Genomic DNA, 18,049 nt, shown 5'->3' on the forward strand with positions numbered 1-18,049 from the left:
AAATAAAATATATCTGGAATTTTTATTTTTTATTTTATATATTTTTTTTATTAATTTGTATGCTGAGAAGCCGTGCTAATTTGTTAATTTAAAAGAAATACTTTTACAAAGACAGAGTAATGTTTTCGTGTTAATTCTTCGTCTACAGCTATAAACCTATAAATATCTCACATATACCCCATATATCTCGAACGGACTTTTTGGCAGTTCAGTTAGCTCTATGTACATACAAACAAACATATGTACTTGGCATATCTGGCTATACATTCAGTATTCAACCCCTTTGAGGGTTTGCCCTTTGCATATTCAATGCCATTATGGGCAGAGTGGTGATAGTTCAACATCAATCAACTACTCCGTTGCTTCGTTTTATGCATAGTTCATGTACGTATGTCTGTATGTATGCATGTATGTATGTATGTACGTCTGTATGTATGTATGTATGTTTGGTCCACTTGAAAAATTCAATCATCTTATTTGAGGCGCCGCTTCGCAGACACAACACTCAAGTGCCAAATGTGCTTGGGTTGGGGAGGGGGAAGGGGTGTGAGTTAACCCTTTGATGACCTTATGTCTGCGCATAATAATACCTAAAGACAGGTTAGTTTACCAAAATGAAAATGAGTAATTTAAGGGAGGCAACAACGAAACAACAAACAACAACAGATACAGATACAAAGATACTGTGAGACAAATAAGCTAAATGAGCCTCGGAGACCATTTGCAGATTCAAATTAAAACCATGCACTTTTCAGCATATGTTGTTTAAAGCCAACCTAAATAGGACTACGAACTATTTTGAGGGTGCCAAAGTTGATATACAATTTGTGTCAATCTGAGGTAAAGTAACGTTTGTCTGAACTTATGTTCAAGTTCATCACGCAAATATTCAAAAGAACAGTTTTGATTGGGTTGCCAACAATTAAATTATTAATTAATTAATAATTAATCTTAGATACAGCTACTATATGTCATAAATATATATATATATATATATTTGTATACTTTATAGTAATACTATATACATATATAATATTATATACCCTGGACATAATTAAATTTTAGTCCGAAGTTTTAATGTTTTAAAAGAAATTTATATGTCAACTATTTTACGATTGGCTGAGAACTGAGTATTCAACATTCATGTTATTATATTGTAGTCGCATATCTCGATACCATAACTTACAACTTATATTTCGATCGACTGTTCCCATGCCAGCTAAATGAGATATGACGATGTCAACAATATAGAAACACAGACGATCTTGACTATATAGACTCGGCTAACATCGCTGATCAAAATTATCTGCACATTATGTGGTCGCTGCCGCAGAATTAAATGCGTTACACCTGTCAACCCTCTTCAAGGGTTTAACTTGAGTGTGTTGGTTTCAAGTCTTGGGAATGTAATTCACAATTATTTATAGGCTGCTTTCAGGCTATTGTTGGCCTTTCATATTATTATTATTTTCTACTATTATTATACATTAAAGTTGACACTGTGTCGCTGTCAAATAATAAATGTCGATCGAATTACCAATCGATAAATAGTTATAGTGGCCGATTCTGATTAACGAAATATTGTAACTCCGAAAGACACTTTAATTTAAATAAATATAAACTAAGATAGCACTTCTCATGCCGTTGCCAATCGGAACTAGCCGTTAAATACAACCACTTTATTCAATTAAATTGTTGTGTTTTGCTTTACTAAGTTATATAGTTTTTTTTATATATGTATATACCGATAATAATAGATCATATGGGGTTTATAAGTGAGCAGCAGGTTTTCTTGATCAACAACAACAACAAATACAACAACAAGCAAATATGTTTAATATATGTATGGATATATGTATATTATATTCCAATAGACATCAAGTATAACACGTATTAGTCATAGCTCGCATAAAACTATTGTCGTTGACATTTTGACCACAAAAGTTCGATCGATTAAACCGGAAAGAAAGCCATGTTTGTATATATATATAAATAATACATATGTATATGTATATATGTATATATAGTGTGTGTTTGTTATGGACGCATGTGTGAAAGGATGCATCTAACAGAGATTTATTATATATGTATTTGGCTTTCCCTTGGGCCACAGGCTACTCAACGTCTGCTCAACTGTGGGATCTGTCCAACTGTTCCACTATCCAATTGTCCAACTGTCGATCTGTCGAACTGTGAGCGTGTTTAATTGCATTTGGCAAAAGTCGCAGCAACTCGTATAACTTATGTATAACAGTTCTCAGCAGTAGCGACAACTACAACAACAACAACAACAACAGCAGCAGCAGCAGCAGCAGCAGCAACAGCTTTTTAGTCTGTTTCTAAACCGGTTAACAGATTTGTTAGTTGCTTTGCGCAGCAGTTTGCGGGTGCAGCGGTAACGTGGAGAGGGGGTAGCGGTAGGGGGTGGAGGGGAGGTGAGGGGAGTTTGGCATGGAACAGCTGGAACTGGTTTACGTTTAATGGGCAGCTGGTGATACATCAGCAAGCAGCAAGCAGCAATAAAAGATTGTTGGCCAAGTTAATTTTATTTGTTTTCAATTCGTTCGATTCGATTTCTGGTTGATTTGAAACTCACACACACACACACACACACACAAACACACACACACAAACACTTATGTACACTCTCTTGCCTGCTGAGGTAGGTTTTATTTTTTAAGCATCCAGCCAATGGTGCGTGAATCTTGCAGCTTGATCTTAACAGACTGAGGCTGTGCATCTGAATCTGTGGCTGTTGCCTCATCATGCTGTTGACTGTGTCTCGAGTGCGTTGGACGGACGAGCTGGACGCGCTGCAATTGGCTGGCTGGTGGCGTGAAATCGAAGGGCATCAATGGGCCAAAGTAGATGTGTCGCAGCAAATTAAATTGACTGACGACCTCGTCCAGGTACATGGTGTGCAGGCCACGATAGATGTGCGACCACGACGAGAGCGCCGTAATGCTCCACAATTGGCTGGAGTGTGCACAAAAATTGCCCACTTTTGTCTGAGCCAAATGTGACACACAGTCGGCCAATAAATATTGTTTGCGCCACTGCGTATAGATAGGGGGTTCGAGCAGCTGATTGGGCACGAATGGTGGATTGTAGCACAATTGTGCCGTACCCCACAGATACACAACAAACTGATAATCATCCAGCGAGTAGGCACCCTGACTGCCAGCGGGCCTCATGTCAAACTGCAACTGCAACTGTCGCACACAGCACAGATAGCGATGGAAGAGCAACAGTGCTGCCGCCGGCTCATCCTCTGGCTGTAATATCTGCGACCGGAATAGGCTGCACAAAAAGAAGAGGAAGCTGAGCTCGTGACCGGTGCCGTAGTCGATGCGCATCTGATTGCCAAAGGATCCGGCCAAATACTGACCCAGCTCACCGACATACTCGCACTTGCTCTTCGGCAGTGCCGACTCGAGCATATTGAAGATGCTGCGCAACATTTGACGCGACCAATTTCGATACGATTGCTTAACACACGCCCCTCCCGACTTGACCAGTGGAGCAGATGCGGTCAGTTCAGCGAGCAGACGATCGAAGATGCCACACAGTTGTCGCATGGTGTCGCTAATCCGATAGCCGGATGTCTCCTGCCGTTGCAAGCCCTGAATCGCGTTGCTAGTCCGATTGATATAGTTGATCAGCTCCTGATAGGCAATCGAGTTGTGCCACAGCTCCGTATCGGACCTTATGTGGACACGTATCGCGGTCCCGCTCTTCTCCAAGTATTTGGCAACCTGTGCATTGATATCCATTTTCTCCGCTTTGATTTTTCTTGTGTGTTTTTTTGGTTTACCCCAAAATACTGAATTAATTGAACTGACTAAAATTTCGGAGTTTAAAAATGAACCTCAGCTTGCAGATATTGAATGGATGATCTGAACTGAACTGGGTCCTTATCAGCATATCCAACCCAAGATTGAATTGGGCTAATTTCGCGAGTGCATCGCGCTTGATTGAAACCCAACTTAAAGTTTTAGACGGATTCAACACATTACACGATAAGAACGGGATAAGCTTAAAAGTTAAGTGTTGACTTTGTTTGAATCAAGAATCGTGCCTACTTTTAACTAAAGCACTTTAATATGCCTACCAAAGAACACTTTAATTCTTGATGTCTACTTAATATGCACAATGAACAATATGAGTCTACATCATTGAATATTAAATGAAGCGCGCTTAAAACTTGGACACAAGTCTTACTTGTCTTACTTTTGACGTTCGACTTTTCTCTTTATTAGCATACAAACTTCATTAATGTTAGTACAGTGAACGCTCAATAGTTGGGAAAGTGCTACAACGAGTCGTTTAATTCACATTTATGTAAATTATTCAACCACAGCAACTGAACAGAGACAGAAACAGATACACATATGCATGTTATTATTTTTTCAATATTTTCCTGGAAATGTAATACTTTCAAAGAGGAAGTGGGATAGTGTTTACGTGAAAATATAACATGGCTATCATTCTGGGAATAATATTCATTTGTTTGTCTCTGTATTGTATTTATTGTTCACAACGTCAGCGAGTCTCTCTGAGTGTACATTACAGAAGCAATCAGAAGCAATAACAGGAACAGCAACTGCGACTGCAACAGTAACAGTAACAGTATCAGTAGCATTAGCAGTAGGTGAGCGTCGATAGCGTCACGTGCCAAATTCTATGCACTGTCAGTCGCTGTTATTATTAACAGTGAGAGCGAGAGACAGCGAACGAAAGACACAGCGCAAGAGAGAGAGAGAGAGAGAGAGAGAGAGAGAGCGAGAGCGCAAGAGAGTTAGCGTGTGAGAGAGGAGCATGAGCAATTTGCGTGCGAGAGAGGAACATGAGCAATTTGCAGTGCAACGCAACATTTTGCAATACAAAAGCATATTTGATTTGTGCCCACGAAAAGAGAACGTTTAGCGTTTGCCTCTGCCGCCGAGCGCCGTCCTGCTGCTGCTGTTGTTGCTGTTGTTGTTGCTGTTGCTGTTGCCTTTCGCCCCGCAGCATTATCGGCACTCTCTTTAGGTTTTTAGGCTTTCTTTCTGGGTGCGCGCCCGACGCGTTCATTGACTAAGGTCTCGGAATAGTGTTTAAAATTAAATCGATGAGTCAGACAGGTGCCCGCGTCCGCTCACCCGCTCACCCGCCGCTTAGCCGCTTAGTCGTTTCGCCAGCCGACAGTCGACAGTCGACAGCCGATAGCCGACAGCCTCATCGGTGTCTGGCCATGAGTATTTAAGTACTTTCCGAGTGGCTTTCGTCCCGCTGCTGTTGAGCAGTTGAGTGAGTGAGTGCAGTGAGTGCATGCATGCGTCGGTGATGTCTCACTTATTTTGCTTTGCTTTGGAGCAGACCAACGCGGCGTGGCGACAACAACAGCATCAGGCGGCAAATCGCTGACTCTTCCCATCACACACAATTCGCTCGCTCACTTGCTCACTCACACACACACACACACACACACACATGCACACAGCGTGTGTATTTACATACATAGATAGATTTACATGCTTAGTTATTACTTGTTTATTTTATTTGTCCGTCGGCAACAGCAGCCGTCGCACACTTTGAATAATTGGCAACTTTTCTCTGGCCAACAAAAAAAAACGAAACAGGAAGTGCGAAGCAAGTCACGTACATCAAAAACAGAACACACACCAGCAGCAGTAGCAGCAGCAACAGCATCAGCAGCAGCGGCGGCAACGCCGGCGGTAATGGGTTAAATGACTGCAAAACATAACACCAACAGCAGCAGCAAACAGTGTTGCCAAAACAACAACAACAAAAATAAAATAAAGGCTGGTCTTGGAGGGAGTATAAAACAACAAGTCACTTTTTATATTATTATTGTTGCTTTGGGGAGGCATAAATATATATGTATTCTTGATCAGCATCACGAGCCCTTTTCCAGTTCTACACAAAACTTTGTTTCTATTGCTGCTGTTATGTTATCCGTTATAAATTTATATATATATATATGTATATTTATGTATCTTTAATAATCGCCCATTGCGCGGAAGAAACATAAAAGTTAGTTTTGGACGCACTGACGGCAAGTGACAAGCGACAAAAGCGGAGACTCACAAATTGTGTTGCATTTGGGAACATCAACTGCAGTCGCCACAATGTGAATGTGAGTGTGAGTGTGAATGTGAATGTGAATGAGTGTGTGCGAGCAATAAATGCACTCGTCGTGGGTGGGTGGGTGTTTTGTTTTATTTTGTTTCGTGCGATTTGCACATCATCATCATTTGTGGCATAGTCGCCTGAAATGCATTATTGCATGTTAATATCTTTAGTTTTCATCACTCATCATCCAGCTGACAGGCGAGAACTATATACACACATAAATACATATTGTATGCCAGGTGAATGATATGTGATATATGTATGCGGATATTTTTGTGAATGGAAATGAATGGAAGGATGAGGGCCAGCAACATGCGAGAAATAAGAGAAACCAGACCGCAGATTTACAAAGAAATTGTGTTACGTAGAAATTTCGACAGTAGGAACCAATGATAAGCAATACAAAAAAAACAAAACAAATGTATATATTTAGATATATATGTATGTATATATATAAATATCTGCAATCTGTGCGAATGTATAAAATTAAGAAGAGTCGTGCCATTCACAAGAAAATATTCTACAACTGTTGTGGAAAAAACCGTGAGTCATCCAAGCGAAATCTATTAAAATGCAATTTTGTTTGTGTTTTGTTTATTAGCTGTGTTGTTGTTGTTGTTGTTCAACAATACAAGTGTGAACAGATTTAACAAAATCTCTGCATTTATTTGTATGATTTGCATGGGCTAAAGTTAAAGCACAGCATACTTATTGGGTGGGTACTTTGCATAATTAATCTAACTGTAACTATGGCAATTATAGTTGATTTAATTGTGTATATTTTTTTGAAGATTACTATTCGATATGTACACAAATATGTAACACTTGTCCAGCTAAAGAGCAGAGTAACAACAACAACAGCAACAACAACAACAACAAAAGAATAATTGTCGACAACAATCAGCTAAATCAGCTAAAAGAAGAAGACGAAGAAGAGAAGAAGTCGTAGAAAACGTAGACGTAAAGCGACAACAATTGAAACTTTTTGTGTGGAGTTTTTGCAGCGCAGTTTGATTGAAAACTTCTTGTCGTCTTGTCGCGGCTGATTGCAACGGTCGTCGGATGGGGAAGGAATAGAAGAAAGGGTTGTGGATGGAAAAAGCTGAAACTGGTTTTCGACTGTCGGTTGTCGGCTGTCGGCTGTCTGCTGTCTGCTGGCGGAGAGATAAAGCCAAATAATGTCTCGTGGCAAACGGTGGTAAACGTTTGGTTTGTTCGCTAACTGATTGTGGCAACAAGAAAGCCAAATAGTAGCTGGTAGCGGGGGAATCGAACAAAAGTGCATAGAATGAATCGAATCGATTGCAAATCCATCCCCCTGGATTGCATAATTCGCGATCTTCACATATATATATATATATATATATGTATATATGTATAACTATATATATGTAGGAAGGAAAGTAAAGTAACGTAAAGTTAAGAAAAGTAAAGAAAAGGAACGGAACAGCAACAGCAACAGCAGAAGGAAAAGCAAATGCTGTTTTGGAACCGTTCAAATCAAATTCGTCGCGAGTACCAAGGTAAACACACTCAGCAAAACAACAACCAACCGTCTAGAGGAAAACAGAAGAAACCACTAAAACAACAACAGCAGCAGCAGCAGCAGCAGCAACAACAACAACAGCAGCACACGGCACACAAAAAGAATGGCCCCAAAAAGCAAAAGAAAAAACAACAGAAAAAAGAAGAAAAAAAAACTGGTAGGACAACTTTTTGTTTCGCCTGATAGAAATCCACACACGTCCAAGTCAAACTCGAACTCAAACTTAAAGTCCAAGCCAAAAAAAAAAAGATAAAGAAAAAAACAAAAATAAAAAAACATATACCTCAAGCTGATTTTGCTATTGCTAATGCTTTTTATTGCTGACTTGGCTCGCAGTGGCACAACGCAGTGGTAAGTTGGCTGGTTGGTTGCTTGCCTGGTTTCTTGGGCTGCACCGATCGCGCCTAATTCTGCATAACAGACTGTTATGTTATTAACAGTCGAATTATGCTGGCGATAACAGCGAAACTAAAAGAGGATGGGGGGGGGGGGCTGGATTGGGGACGAGATGAGCCTGCGACGAGCGCCTCTCTCTTCACTCTCTGACTAAACAGGGAGAGTTGAATATAGAAAGTGAGAAAGAGGGAGAGGGAGGGAGAGAGAGAGAGAGAGCGAGAGCAGGACATGGCAAATTCTGGATGGGCAAAAAACAACATTGCGCAAGATGGACCCGATCGGGTTCTGTGAACCCCACCTAGCACACGTACACGAACACACACACACACACACAATACAAAGAGACAACGCCGAGAGTTTGTTGTTGTGACTCGCTTCAATAGACAGCAGCGCGCACACGCACACAAACTCACACTCCCAAAAGCGAAAGAACATCCAAAGGTAGAAATGAACGTGTGTACATGTGTGTGTGTGTGTGTGTGTGTGTGTGTGTGTGTTTGTACGTGTGAGTGAGTGCGTGCATGTGTGTAGATAGAAACCAGTATAGTTGTATGTATGCAATGTTGTTGTTGGAATTGGTTGTCTTTGTCACCAGCTTTGCTTGATTAAGGAACGTGTATGCGCAGCGCAAGAGAGAGCTCAAAATTCAGTGTGAGAGCGCAAGAGCAAGGTTGCATGCACGTAAGAGTAAATCGGAGAGCGATCAATGTAAACTGGCCAAGGTGTAAAAGACGCGTACACACACACACACACACACAATGGGCCGTTGCATTCATCTGTTTGTTTTGGCCCGTATATAGAAAATGACAAACATACACACACAATTTGGCATCGATGTTGTGGTTTTTCTTTAATTGCTGCAGGACATTAATAAACTGCAATAAGACCTAATCTCTTAATGATGAGAGAATGGCAACCAAAGCTTATAACAACTCTTATAGGATAAATAATAACATACTAAATGTACTATTTAACAGTAAAATAACATTCGATGGCTACAACTGTTATCCCAAAATGACAAATGTATGTTTGTCACGTATTTGCATAAGTGTGTGTGTGTGTGTGTGTGAGTGTGCACATAAATGTGTAACAGGATGCAAATAAATGTTAAGGGTGGTCCGATAGTCTCATCGGTTATCGGTTACTAAGATCGATATCAGATGCTGATGGCAGATACGCAGCAACACGCAGAGAGTAACGGATGCACTTACACATATACACAGACGATGAACATTTACATTTATTCATGTAATTAGGAGAGCAAGAGTAAAGGGGAGAGAGAGAGAGAGAGAGAGAGAGAGAGAGAGAGAGAGTGATAAAGATAGTGAGAGGAAATAACGCACCTGCTTCTGGTTTGCCAACAACAGCGACGTCCAATTCGCTGTTGCTGAGATTGTTCTGCAATTGCAGCAGCCCCGTGCCGCAAGTGCTTGAGCTGGTGATGTTTTTCATGCAGCCAGTTTATATGTATTTATATCAAATGTATGTAGATACAGATATATATATATATATATATATATATGATGCACGAGTGCGTCTATTATGGTAGCGCGGGATGCTGTTGGCACTCGCACAAACACTCACGCACTCTTCTTAACTGTTGTTAACTGTTTTCCACTGTTGCTGTTGCTTTGTGTTATGTGATATCAGAATTGATAACGCGCTATTATTATTTTCTTTTTCAGCGCTTCACAGCACTTTTCTTGCCACTTGCACTTGCACAGCGTGTGTTGCGGAGAACCACTATAAGATTATGTATGTATATGTGCAAAAAAAAAAAAATAAATAAAATAAGAATTGCAGTGATTTATGACATGCCAGTTGCGAGGCAATTGGAGTTGAGATCTTTTCAACTTGAGTGCGTCTCCATGTGTGTGTGTGTGTGTGAATGTGTTCGTCTGTGTGTGTGTGTATTTGCGTGTGAGCACAAATCGCATCTACTCTAACTTTTGCGTGTGTGTGTGTGTGTATCTGTGTGTGTTTCTGCCTTTCAGCAGAAAAAAGGTGCAGCAGACATTGTGAGAGCAGAATTGAAAAAAAAAGAACCGAAGAGAACAAAGTAGAAGAGCGCAAAGAACGGAGGGACGGACGCGGGACGCTTTTGGTAATTTTCTCCAATTCTGTTTTCTGATTTCTGGAGTCGCGCTTAATTTAAGCTTTAGCTCAAAAGCTGTTTTTATTTTAACTTGACCCACGCACTTAACACGCATTGAGTGACTTTTTTTTAACATAAATTTTGTTATTTTTCTCTTGCATTTGTGTGTGTGTGTGCAAAAACAAGCACATATCACATGCACACATCCGTGTGTGTGTGTGTTTCTCGAGTAAGTGGTGCCTCTTATAGGCATTAGGCCCGCTACACACACACACACACGCATCCAAACACAAGTTATCTTGCTTGGCGCTCACCTACACACACACACACACATACATCAAATGCACATATATGCGTGTGTGTGTGTGTTTGTATGCATAAACATGTGTTAGCATTTAAGCTGCACACGCACACAAGCAAAATGATTGCAATTGAATGAAATCTCAACATTGTTGTTTTCTCTGCTTTTTTTATTTTTATTTTTTTGTTGACATTTTTATTGTTGCGGCGCGTGGGTGCTTTTATTTATTGTGTTTTTTTTCTTAGTTCAATAACAATTGCTTGTGCTTAACGTTGAACGTTTAATGTTTAATGTATTGCAGCAAGACGCAAACAAGTAGAAGTAGTAGTAGAAGAAGAAGAACAGCAACAACACAGCAAAATTCACGCGAACCGCCTAAATTTAACTGAATGAGCACACACCACACACACACGCACACACAGAAGCACATAACAATCACACCGATAAAAACATCGAGACAGCAGCAATAAAAAATAATTCAAACGAAATCTTAATAATTATGTATGTGTATGTGCATGCACACATACACACGCATGCATGTATGTATGTATGTATGCATCTATGTATGCTTTCAAATTAGGCAACAACACAATAAGTACGCAACAAATTGTATGCAGAAAAACACAGCACAGCATTAAAAAAAAATTAACAAAAAAAAACACGCCAAAATGAAATAAAATAAAATACATGCATAAATAAATACACATACACACACACACACACACATACATACACATACACAGAGGGAGACAAACGCGCGGAGCCCCACACGACGAAAGGGTGAACGAAACAGTGCGTGGGGTGGGGCGGGCGGGTTGGGTAAGCGGCAAACTCGGCAACGATGACGACAACGAAAAAATCGCGGAAACACTGCGAAACACGCAACGCGCAGAAGCGAGAGAAACTCATCGACTGAATGTGAATCGGAATCAATACAAAGAACGACAGTGGCTCGCTCGCTCGTTCGTCGTTGTTCGCTCGTTGTTCGCTGTTCGCTGCTTGCTGTTTGCTGTGCCGACCGACCGACCGACCGACCGACTAGCAAACGGCTGGCTCGTTGTCTGGGCTCTGTTGCTGCTGCCTGTTTGACTGCCTGGTTGGCTGGTTGGCTGCTTGGCCGTTTCTGTTGCTGTTGCTGTTTAGTTTGCTAACACAGACACAGATGACAACAGCCACAGCCACAACCACAAGCGCACAATGTGATCAAGCAAGCTCTAACTGAATATACAACACAGCACAACACAACACAACACAACTCAACTCTCACCACTACAGCTAGATCAAAACGTGCACACACACACACACTAACACAGACAGACACGCTCTATTCTTTCTTCTTATGCGTCTTTGTATGTATGTATATACGTATGTGCACATGTATGTGTGACTAATACAGCGTGGAGGAGAGCCAAGTCGAGTCGAGCTGCGCTGTTGCCTTTTGCCGCTCATTTACTTTGCGCTCGATTTCGCTCACTTGTTTTGTGGTTGCGCTTGTTGTTGTTGGCGCGACCAGGGCATAGAAGAACAGCAACATCAACAGCAGCACTCTGTGCATGTGTGTGTGTGTGTGTGTTTGTAAAGAAAAGCAAAGTAGCAGGCAACGTTTTCAGTGTGGCTGTGTTGCTTAATGGGGAACGGGAACGGGAATGGGAAGGGGTGGGGGTAGCATTTTGCATCTGTACCCAAAACAGGCTAAGGAGTCCACAAAAGCAGGTAGGCCAACTACATACAAACATGCATACATGCATACATATCCATAGGTGTGTGTAAGCAGGCTCATACGTGTTTGCTTGTGTGTGTGTGTGTGTGTGTACACAGCACATACAGATATATGAAAATATTGAGGAATATGGGGCAGGTTCGATTTGAGAAACACTCTGTGTTTCAGCATTTGATGGAGTTAACGTCAAGCTTCGCATAATTCCTGAACAAAAATAACATCGAACAGCTCATAATCATATATAATGAGTAGTGCCGGAAATCGCGAATATAAATAAAATAAGTATTTTAGAGGATTTAATTTTTGAACGAAAAGTCGAAATATAATTTTGGTTATGGTTCTGTGCACATTGGTTCCAGATCGTTATTAATTAATTTACAAAATATAATATATATATAGCAAATATACACAGCCATTGGCATATATCACACATATGTACAATGCGCGCAAAGGTTAAATTGTTTGAGTATTCGAATAAGAAACGGAACTTTTACGGCAACTCTGAGACCATAAAACTATAACAAAGTTTCAAAAACATTAAAAATATCACATTTGAATAATATTTTAAGTTAAATTATTTCGCATAATTTGGATTGTTCAAAACACTTTGATTTAGTACTTATATATATCTATACTTATGTATATCAGGAATTTTGAATAGCTGCTTCACATGCTCGACTTTTCGCACTTGTCCTTTGGTAATGAATTTCAATTTCGAGTAGGGTCTCCGAAACACTCCGTTTAGCACAAAGTATACCACATTTATCCCAAAATAAACTAAATTTCCAACAAAAAAAAATTAACAGAAAAAATGTGTTCTTTTCATATAAGATCACTAATGTGTGCTAAAATCAGAGGGGTTTGAATAAAAGTAGCAAAAATATCGGAAAATATATTTCAAATAAGCAGTATCCGCTTGCAGGTCAAATTGTGGAAACCTCTGAGAAATATATATGTTTTGTGCTATTTATCTGTGCGTAGCTGTACATACATTCATACAAACATACATACATAGATGTTAGTAAATAACACAGGTTTCCCAATCATTTGGCAAATAAATAGGTGGGCAAATTTGATGACTGGGATAAATTAAAATGAAGTGACAATCATTTGTTAGAATACAATAGAATTAAATGCTCGAAAGCTGGACAACTTTTCTACATACAAACAAACAAACACACACATACATACCTAATGTGTGTGTGTGTGTGTGTGTATACAGAGTTAGCAAGCAAGTTTAACAACTACTAGATATATATGCTATGTGTCTTTCATAAATATGCTTGTCTGTGTGTGTGTGTGTGTGTATGAGTGTGTGTGCTTGTGTGTGAAAGTATGAATGCGTTCTTCTATGTTTGCTTGTCTGCCTGTATCTGTGTGCATGTGTGTGTGTTTGCATGTGTTGCGGGAACTGTCAGACGACACTGACATGTGTGCTTTGCTTTGCGTTGCTTTGCTTTGCTTTTGTTGCACGTTTGTCGTCAGCTGGTGGAGAGGCTGTGATGCAGGTGGAGCTTACGAAGTCGTTGTTGTTGTTGTTGTTCCTGTTCTTGCTGCTGTTGCCGCTGTTGTTGTTGGCCAACTGATGATGCAGCAAATGAGCGGATAAGGCGTCTGATCTTTTCGCTTATTGTTAGAAAGGAACGAGTTTTGTCTTTATACACTTGCAGAGGCTATTCGAATTTGTCGTAAAGCGTGTAACACATTCAACTAGAATTCTAAAGTATTCGTGAGTCTGTTCCTCATTTTTTAGGCTTGATGAATCTTGGCATATATTCGTCAATATGTGCTGCAGACAGCACATATATCAGAGTTGGCCAGATCGGATCACTACATCATATAAGTCCCACAGAAACGATTGGCCAAAAGATGAGTTCTATATAAATTTAAGTTACCAAAGTGCATACTGTTATTTGGATCAAAAATCATTAAGATCGGACTGGTATATCATATAGCCACCATGGAGACGATCGCTCGAAGAATGAGTTCTGGTATCAATTTATTGTAACCAAACTTACCCCCAAATGCAAACTGTTACGATGCTAATATTTAAACGGAATTAATTATTAAAATCAGATAAATATATCATACAAATTTATATACCCGGCAAGGGTATGCAATCTTCGGTTTGCCAAAGATAGCCGTTCTTTCTTGTTTTTTAATTGTTGTTTCTTTTCTTTCAATTTTTCCCCATTTTCAGCTTTTCATTTTAACAGCGCCAGCGTTCAACTTTGCATTTGTGTGTTATTGCGTCTATTGTGTGTCTTACCAGCGAAAGAGGCAGCCAGAGAGACACACATAATTATATATGTATATATATATATATATATATATATATATATGCATATATATAGAGAGAGATAGAGAGAGAGAGGGAGAGAGAGAGAGAGAGCGTCGAAGAGAGTGGGAGCGCCAGCCGGAGAGCGTGGCCCATGCAGGGCGTAACAGCAACGCTGGTTGGAGCTCGAAAAGGCTTACGCGTGTTGCCTATGCTAAACAAGAAAGAGATCGCTGCAGCGCTGTGAGCATAACAGAACAGCGCCGCTGTTAGTTTACAGACATTTTTGGAATATTTTCACCATGACTGTGCCAACGTACAGCAGCAACAGCAGCAACAGCAACAACTACAGTAGCAGCAACAGCGGTCGACTACTTCGCGCCAATTGCTGACGTTCAGTTGCTGTTATGTATGCATATACATTAATATGTACATATGAATGTATGTATGCATGTGTGTGTATATGTGTATATGTGTGTAGTGTGGGGTATTTATTTTGTCAAGACTCTTCACACGTGCTCCATGTGTGTTTGTGGGTACTCACTAAATGGCCAATAACTGTTCAAACGCTTTCTTACCAAATTTCCATTCTGAGCGTAACTGGTTTTAGCTTCGATGACACATAGTTAATACGTATGTATGAATGTATATGTGTGTGTGTGTGTGTCTCTGTGTGTGTGTGTTCAAATATACTAGGTGCATTCGTTTTAAATGACACTCTTTAAAGTTCATTTTGTGCTAACAGTATGCATTTTCGATAAAAAGCATTTAATATTGAAGTTTCTCACTTGTTTTATTTGGTTTAACTTCTTTTTTTTTTAATAGCCGTCTGTCCGTCTGGATGAACTCAACTTTTTTCGACACCCGTCGAGATAGAGACATGGAATTTTGAACATTTACTGGATTTACTACGCCCACTAAGAGGCTAGGAAATCGATAAGATCAATTATCGATAACATATCTCCCACAAGTTTAAGGCTACAATCCCCAAATTTGGCTGATAGGTTCTGGGCAATGTCTTTCAAAGATCGGCATATGACACAACCACCTACGCCCTCCTCAGAACCAACGCCCTTAATATTTTTAAATGCTATATCTTCCGCAGTTTTTGAGCTAGAACCGTCAAATTTAATAGGCATATTACTAGTAGCCGCCTCTAAGAACCCATAAAAAGAATTAAAAATGCCGAAGTTGATTTGTCGGAAAGTGCGATAAAACCGCATATTACATTTTGAAACTATGTTGCTGGTAATACTCCTAAAAGATTGATAAAAGAATTGGATGGGCACGCCCATTTCGCCGCCCCAAACCGATACACCTGTTAGTGTAAATCTCTAACACTTTATATCTCATACAATTTGAAAGCTGGAGTCACCAAATTTGAAAGGTGTACTACAAGTAGCACCCTTAAAAAATCCAGAAAATTTTGAACCACGCCCACTTCTGCCTCCAAAAATTCCCACAAGTTACCAAACTTGGATGGTAGATTACTAGAAACCTCTTCTAAACATTTTTTTTCGATCATGCCCTAAATTCACCAAAGGCTATTTTAAAGGCAAACTTGCAGCATAGATTACTAATTCAGAGATCGGTATTTCTTGGTCAGCGGCATCAGAGTATTTGGCAGTCGGTTACGCCCGGCTGCAACATTCTCACTTGTTATTATTAATATTTATTTACTGTAAACTTGGCCAGTCTATAATCTTTTTGTAGATAGACCCTGTTAACATGGACGTAATTGAATGCCATCCACCCAACACTTTGATTACCATAACTGTTGTACTTATAGATATGACGTGTACATAAATATGTGAATTGTGTATACTAATCCTATTCAACCCTCTACTACCAAAATACTACATTTATTTCGGCCTTATTCGCTTCAAAATTCACGTTTCGTTGAAATTATTATTATTTTTTTTTTGTTTAGTTTGGTGAATTGCAATTTTGGTAAAGTTCACACATAATAAAGGTGTAAGTTTTAAAATAAAACAAAAAAATATATATATATATAGATATATATATGTAGATATATATTTAAATATAAACGAATAAGCGTGATAATAAACTTGGGACATCTAAAGGCGGTCTTCGGCGCAAAAGGGCTGAGATAAGGCTTTATATGTACTATGTTTATTAGGGAGAATTACATAGAAGAAACAGCTGTCCTTGGTAGTAAAAAATTATACAGCAGCTGACTACTGAGTTGGACGATAAATAAGAAGAAAAAAAAGTGTACTTAGCGAGTTTGCCAAAGATATATTTTAAAAACAAAAGTTTATATTTACTCTAAAGTAAATTGTCGTATACCTAATTACGTATACCTAATATAATGAAAATTAACAGATTATTCAACTATCTTACTCTAAAAGTATACAAACTATACAGTCAAGTCAGCCATGTTTTTGCATGCGAGTGTTGTTATTATTTATTCAGTTGCCAGTAAGTTAATTCAATTTTATAGTACTTGATTGGCTTCAAAAAAAAAAAACAATCAAATACTTGTAGTGTGTATTTATAGCCACATGGTTTTGTGGTGAAGTGTGTCACGCATTGATGAAAATTGCCTAGATCCTATATATATAACATAAGGGTCCGATTCGATATAGCCATGCTCATCTGTGAACTTATCTCTCACTTTTTATTCTCAACTGGAATAAATTCATCATTGTGTGCAAATGGATCGGATAACTATATGTGGTATAGATATATATAGGTGCCATTGGAATAATCGGTCGAAAGATGATTTCTTGTACGAACAACTGAACAACAATCTGAATAGATACGTAGTTTAATTATGTTTATTCATCATCAAAGTCAAACTACTATATCATAAAGGAAACTTAGTTGTAAGTGGATGGACTTCACTCTATAAGAGTATGTTATCTTTGGCGTGTCTAAGATTGTTGTTTACTCTGGCTCAAATGTAGTTGTATTTGTGTCTCATTAGGAGAAAAGCCAACAAACAGCAAAAAGCCCTTGCAATGTGCGTCAAATTAGCAGAAATCTAAAACGGATACATTTATAAATATGTAACTTACTTGCAACAGGGCACAGTGCGTATGCAACATACATATATATACATATGTGTGTGTATCTGTTTATGTGTGTATGTGTGTATCTATGTATAGCTGGCAGTTTATCAGCTGCCATAACAATGATGTGCTGTTCTTTATGAACTTAACATTATGTGTGGCAGGCAAAGAAGAAGCGGCAGTGACAGTGGAAATACAATAAAAATAACAATAACAATAACAATAACGACTATATCAACAGCAAGAGCAACAAAAAAAACAACAGCAACAACTACAATAATAATACTAGTTGCGTGAGACTACAACATCCACATGTGTGTATGTATATATATATATATATATATATATATACATATATATATGTGTGTGTGTGCGTATGTTTGTGTAGAAATTAATAAGTTCCAGTTAAAGACCAACTGAATCATTTGTTGGCGCACAATCAGACAAGCAAACATAAAACACAGATGAAGACTCTTAAAAAAATACAGCTGTGAATTTTGTAGAAGAACGAGAGTCACAAAGTTAGCAGATACAAATATATAT

At 39.1% G+C, this 18,049-nt stretch overlaps 1 protein-coding gene across 1 annotated transcript; it reads right to left on the reverse strand.

Annotated features, from left to right (window-relative positions):
• Positions 1-2,538: 2,538 nt before the first annotated feature.
• On the reverse strand, positions 2,539-3,944 carry LOC116805580 (serine/threonine-protein phosphatase 2A activator-like). The gene has a single exon (XM_032738297.2). It carries the CDS (start codon positions 3,771-3,773, stop codon positions 2,670-2,672), a length of 1,104 nt encoding a protein of 367 aa, XP_032594188.1. The 5' UTR covers positions 3,774-3,944; the 3' UTR covers positions 2,539-2,669.
• Positions 3,945-18,049: the final 14,105 nt, after the last annotated feature.

The sequence above is a fragment of the Drosophila grimshawi genome, unplaced genomic scaffold (assembly GCF_018153295.1).
Source record: "Drosophila grimshawi isolate 15287-2541.00 unplaced genomic scaffold, ASM1815329v1 contig_848, whole genome shotgun sequence".
NCBI classification, from domain to species: Eukaryota; Metazoa; Arthropoda; class Insecta; order Diptera; family Drosophilidae; genus Drosophila; species Drosophila grimshawi.

Excerpts from the sequence above, each read along its gene's own strand:
- LOC116805580 (XM_032738297.2), bottom strand. The coding sequence starts at position 3,773 with ATGGATATCAATGCACAGGTTGCCAAATACTTGGAGAAGAGCGGGACC.